At 47.9% G+C, this 6000-nt stretch overlaps 1 protein-coding gene across 1 annotated transcript in view; it reads right to left on the bottom strand.

Moving 5' to 3' along the window:
* The window catches only part of gbe1b (glucan (1,4-alpha-), branching enzyme 1b), a 90142-nt gene that overhangs the window by 19906 nt on the left and 64236 nt on the right, over window positions 1-6000 (bottom strand). Inside the window, exon 13 of the mRNA XM_056610558.1 lies at window positions 2025-2212. Within this exon, the coding sequence (XP_056466533.1) occupies window positions 2025-2212 (188 nt within the window). The remainder of the gene's footprint in view (window positions 1-2024; window positions 2213-6000) is intronic.

Here is a 6000-nt window from a genome sequence, read left to right as displayed (position 1 = left end):
TGCTCATAATCAAACACAAACGAGCCGAACCGCCTAAAGGTCACAGAGTGTCTGTCTGCGGCGGCCGTGGTCGGCGCTGCGTCTCCCATAGGGCGGCGGAGGTCATCATGTCACGTTAACTCGCCGACGTCAGGCAGCTAAATTATTAATAATTGTTGAATATAATTCTTGATAAGGGCCATGGGCAGGCCTTGACAAAACAACTAAAAAAACGACTAACATTAAAACGGCCCGGCCAAAGGGGAACTTTGGACATCAAGGGGCAAACATGTGTAAATAAGTTTGTGTATGGGTTCATCATGAGGACTTTTTTTCTCTTTGTGTGCTGTGGTGATCAGGCACCCTCAGCACACTCTGCATGTTCCTGCTCATTGGGTTGTGACCCCGTAGAAAGCCAGTGAACGCGGAGAACCAGTTCCTATGAGGGGGGGGGAGGGGGAGGAGCGACGGTGTGCTCACCGGACTTCACAAAGAGTTAGCTTGTGAAGCATCGCTAACATCACAGCGGGTCCCCCTCCTCACGCCCCTCCCTACCTCCCTCCCTCCCTTCCTCCCTCCAGTGTCACTAGCACTGCGCTGGCGGGTCTAAGCGTCCAAATCACTGGTCTTTGAAGACAGACATAGCCCTGCAGCCCACATCTTCAAAGTGGTATGCTAACGTAGCACTTTTTTTTTTTTTTTTAAAGAGAACCTTAACTCCTCGAGGTACAACAGCAAACGCTCGCTCCACCTCTACCTCTCTCTCTCCTCACCCACTGCTATCGGTCCCTGACCTGCTGTGTTATCCCCCTAAAGACGCCCTCAGACCCTCCTACCCGTTGAAGTATTATTGAACCAAATCATACCAAGAACTTTTCCTGACTAAACACCGTTAGCTCGGCAGAGTCGAGGCTTCACTCTGCACCACATCCGAGTCCGGCCGTTTCAAAGCGGCATCGTTAGAACATTCTGAAACATCCTGAAATACAGAGAGAGACGGGGGAATAGTCGGGCTCGTCTCTCTTCCGGGGCGAGTCAGAGAGAGAGAGACAGTCCACGGAAGTACTGGTACACAGTACACCGATACAAAGATGTATGATGTACAGACGGCCGATAAACAGAGAAAACTTGGATTTTCCGACGGGTTGAGGTTAAGGGGGCGTCGTCTGACGTGGGCTTTGATGAAGCCCTTAAACGACTGGAGCAGTGATGAAGTTATCAATTACAGAGGCTCACGTCGCAATCCTCGCCACACGAGCAACACGCTTTTTAATTAGCATTAGCCCGCCGCTTCAGTCGCCCCCAACCCCGGGAGAGGGATCACCAGCGAGCTGCATCGCATCACCTCCCCCCCCCCCCCCCCCCATCCTCCTCCCCTGAGTGGAGGGGGGGAGAGAGGAGGAGGGAGGCGCAGTGACAGGGAAAGCTAAATCCATTAGTTTTCACCTTGACAGCCACCGGAGAAACAAGACGACTGCAGAACGAACGGTGCGTTCACATCGTTCATCTGCAGTGCTCTGAGGAGAGACTAGTTCTGATTGGAGAAGAGTGAGGAGGCGGAAGAGGAGGAGGAGGAGGAGGAGGAGGAGGAGGAGGAGGAGGGGGGAGTTGAAAATGGAGCAAAATGAGAGGAGAGAGCAGAAGATGAAGGAGGAGAAGGGGGGAGGATGAGGAGGAGAAGGGGGGATGATGAGGAGGAGGAGGAGCGAAGAAGAAGATAAGAAGAAGCGAGAGGGAGAGGAGGGAACAGAAGAAGAGGGAGATTCGTCTGGAACCACTGTCGGACCCAGGGTGAGGAATCTACCTCAAACTGCAAATGTGTCTCAGATATTCTCAGACACACATCATACTTTGACACATACTTATTCCAGAGTGCGTTTTTTCCTGAATGGTCAGGACGGTCCACTGCTTTGAAAAGCCTCAGTTCCAGTTACAACCTAGGGTCCAGGCGGGTGGATGCGTGCATGAATGTGCATGGACTGTATATGTGTGCATGTGTGAGCGTGTGTGTGTGAGCGTGTGTGAGTGAGTATCCCAGTCCTTACCGGCGGCGCAGCCAGCCAGCCGTACGCGTCCTCGGTGAGGTTCATGTGGCGGTCGAAGGCGTAGAGCTGGGCGTAGCGCAGGTGTTTGGCAGCCTCCAGCAGGTCGAACTGGCGCCGGGCGTAGTGATAGCTCTGGTTGTTGCCTTCCCGGGGGAAGTCCAGCCACTCTGGGTGGCCAAACTCATTTCCTGCAACGCAGCAGAGGAGGACTGAGTCTGCAGAAGGGACTCGAGCCCTGTGTGAGCCCACAGGTCCGGGCGGTGGATCTCAACCCTGTACCCGCTTCAAGGGGGAACTACTAAAGGCTTAACTAGCTCTGCTATTCCCCTAAAACTAAAATGAAGTCCTACACGCAAGAAATTGCAGGGTTTTGAATAGAAGGACCATGAATAGAAGTAAGCCTCATCTACATCCGTTTTAAACACTGCCTGGGTAATTACAACGTTGATAATGGCGTTAAATGATAGTCGTTCGCTGCAATACTAATAAGAATGCTAAATTGTGATGGCATAATATAAGTTCCCTCCTTGGCCACCGCAATTTTAATGTTAACATACAATAATGAATAATAATTCCATCCTAGGCCCCTATCATATTAGTGATGGTAAAGGATGATAGTATAATATCCTTTTAAAGGAAAGCATTAATGGTTGAGTGGTAACTCGGGTTGTACTGATGTGGGCTTAATTTACTCTGCTATGCGAACACCCAATGAATAGAGATACAGTCAGCCCATAGTGCTTATTCAGAATATATTTTCCTGTTGCCAGAAGGCTTCCCCATCTGGAGGTCTCTGTTTAGGTCTTCTCAGTTGAACTTGCCAGTGAATGGCAGTCCTGAAGTTAGCCAACGACTGGTAATTAGAATTACGTCCTTATTCAAGAGTTGACCTAGCTTTGCCCGAAATGCAAGCAGCAGTTTGCAAAGAATTGTAATTTAAATGTTGTGTGCTCCAAAAGGCACTCAAATGAGCCGTACACAGTACTTTTTTTAGGTTAGTCCCATTTGTGACTTGTATCCTCCAGTGACGCTAACGTTGGGAACAAATTAGCATACTTGCGGAATAATCAAACTTAAAGTGACCGGAACAGAACTAAAGTGTTTTATAGAGCTAATCTAATAGATGTGTATTTTTTTCTAATGAAAAACAATAGGCCAGATAGGTTTAGTTTTTAGTATCAGGTATACTTAATGCTTGTGGCGATGCATTTCATCCGAATATCACAATGCCATAAGAATGAACCCCTTCTCTTCATACCGGGGGGGACGCAAACTGCAAAGTCATCACCTGAAGAATTGGGGGAAATTGTGAGGAGTTCTCCATGACACCCAAACGCGGGAACATAAAGAGTCTCGTCTTTGGGACAGATCCACTCCTTATTAATGTTTATTCACGTATTAGTTCAGACTCAAGACCCTGGCAAAGCTATGGCCTCTCTCTTCCCTGAGAGAAGAAGGGGGCTTACATGAAATGAGATGATGGGGGGGGGGGGGGGGGGGGGGGGGGGGGGGGGGGAAGTGCACACCAGGTCCCAGGGCCAGTAAGGGCCCCACCTCCTCCAACAATAAGAGGATACTCAAGTATCTACTCATTCAATACAATTAGATCAGTTGCAATGAACAACAAAACAACTTGTCTGTAATTAAGACCGGGATCACGCACACAGTGTTTGAGTGCGCATCTTCAGTGAAATTATCACAAGCGGCAATGCCAGTTACTATAAGCCTGACGAGAAAAGTGTTGAAATGCAGAGAGATCATTTACCACTGTGGTCCAAAATTATCTGTGAACAAGACACACAGCTGTCCAGCTGCTTTGGTCAGCAGTATCCATCCAATCAGAACCTTTTCTTCCCAAAATTTTTGTATTGATACATTCTGCTGACCCAAGCAAACTCATTTCATTGCATACTGAATGAATGAATTGATGCAAATAACGCCATTATTGTTAGGATTCAATTTGTATAGACATATTTTATACAGATTGTATGGAATATACAGAATATACTTGCGAGAAAGCAGAAAATATGTTTCTATAAAGCGCGTTCGAAACCAACTGACCAACCAACCATGTCGATTCCACTGGTGAAAAAAACTAAAAGCCTTTTAAAAATAAAAGTGGCACAGAGGAGCAAAAAGGAACCAACATGCTTAAAATCTCATAGACACTTTTATTTGTGTCTTTAACAAACTAATTAAAGTGAATATTTGGTGTTTATTTTTTTCAAATTAGCAAATGTTGCGTTCAACATTTGTTTTTATGTCATATTTGTTGTTGTCCCTATATTCAACAGCTGGCAACCGCTTAACTGTAATCTTCAACAACCACATTTCCATAGGAGCCGCGGTCAACAGTACAAGCCTGTCTAGACTCATCAATCATCGCTTGGTAGAGAATAATTAATAAATATAACGTAATCATTGCAACATGACACTTCAACACGGCGGCACTGTCCTGAAGGGACAACAAAATACTCGCACAAACACACACACACACACACACACACACACACACACACACACACACACACACACACACACACACACACACACACACACACACACACACACACACACACACACGTGACCTACAGTGAAAGTGTCTTGCTCGAGGACGCCTGGATGTTACACTGCAGACATTGGGGCTCCGAACCCAGAACCATTCAGTTAAAGAGGCAAACACCCTCAAAACTACTAGGGCGTCCCGACTCTCCACCCTGGACCTCCATGAGCGAACGTCTGCACAGGAAGCAGACGTGGCTCCTAATCAGAAACATGATGTCGCATGATGAGGAGGCGGTAGACAATAGATGACGGCTGCTAGCTTAACCAGCGCCGCGATGACGCGCGCTAGGGCTAATTAGAACGACAGAGAGGAAGAGAGTGGGGGAGGGAGGGAGGGAGGGATAATAGAAGTCGAGAGAGAGAGAGAGAGAGAGAGAGAGAGAGAGAGAGAGAGAGAGAGAGAGAGAGAGAGAGAGAGAGAGAGAGAGAGAGAGAGCAGAGCGAGAAAGAGTGGGAGACGTAAAGAGATAGAATTAGAAAGAAGGACTAGAAAGAGAACGGCAGACAGTGAGACAGTTAGACATGAAAAGGGAGGGAGTGGGAGAGGCAGATAAAGAGAATGTGAGGAAAAAAGTGAAATAGCAAGGGGGGGGGCTAGACAGAAACAAGGGGACGAGTGGGAGTGGGAGAGAGAGAGAGAGTGGGAGAGAGAGAGAGAGAGAGAGAGAGAGAGAGAGAGAGAGAGAGAGAGAGAGAGAGAGAGAGAGAGAGAGAGAGAGAGAGAGAGGGGATGGCTGCCTTCTCTTATGACAGCTACACAGTTGATTACCCTCCTACGCTGTGGAAACTTCAGCTATAAAGGAAAGCATTAAAAGTCAGACTCGACCCTGGTTGGTGGCAGGAGCGTCTGCGTGCCATGCTCCATCAGGAGGATTAGCACGGCGCATGTTCGTTGTGCGGTCTCCAAACCAACGCGTCAGTCCGATGATCACAACGCGGGGAACACCGTGGCAAGCATACTGTAGTGTGACCGGCGCGGGACTGAGGACGCAACGTTGTTTTGTAAACAGCATCCTATCCTCGAGCCAACCTGTCCATATTGAGAGTCTGGGACACTGCATTGATTAACTGTGTCCAGAACCGCCTTCTTGTCAGGCCGCAATCTTGACTGACATGCAGCCATAACCAATCACGGGCATCACGCCAGGAACAGCATAAACATATCATTGGATGTGCAAATGAGAAAAGGACATACCAGTGGACTGAATAGGCCCTTGGTTTGTAAATGTAAGAATAAACCTGATTCACCCGTGTCGTGACGGCACTACCTAAACATTTCTGTGAGTGACAATGCTGAAAGCCAATCAGTATCGCAAATCAAATCATGTTAGGAGAAAAGGGGCACACCATAGCTGCACTGTTAGAGTAGCTGATCACGTGACCAGGGCCTTACATTGACATTTGGGGCATT

This window comes from Gadus chalcogrammus, chromosome 16, assembly GCF_026213295.1.
Source record: "Gadus chalcogrammus isolate NIFS_2021 chromosome 16, NIFS_Gcha_1.0, whole genome shotgun sequence".
NCBI lineage: Eukaryota > Metazoa > Chordata > Actinopteri > Gadiformes > Gadidae > Gadus > Gadus chalcogrammus.
Note: the sequence above shows the minus strand (reverse complement) of the source record. Positions and strands in the feature narration are given on the sequence as shown.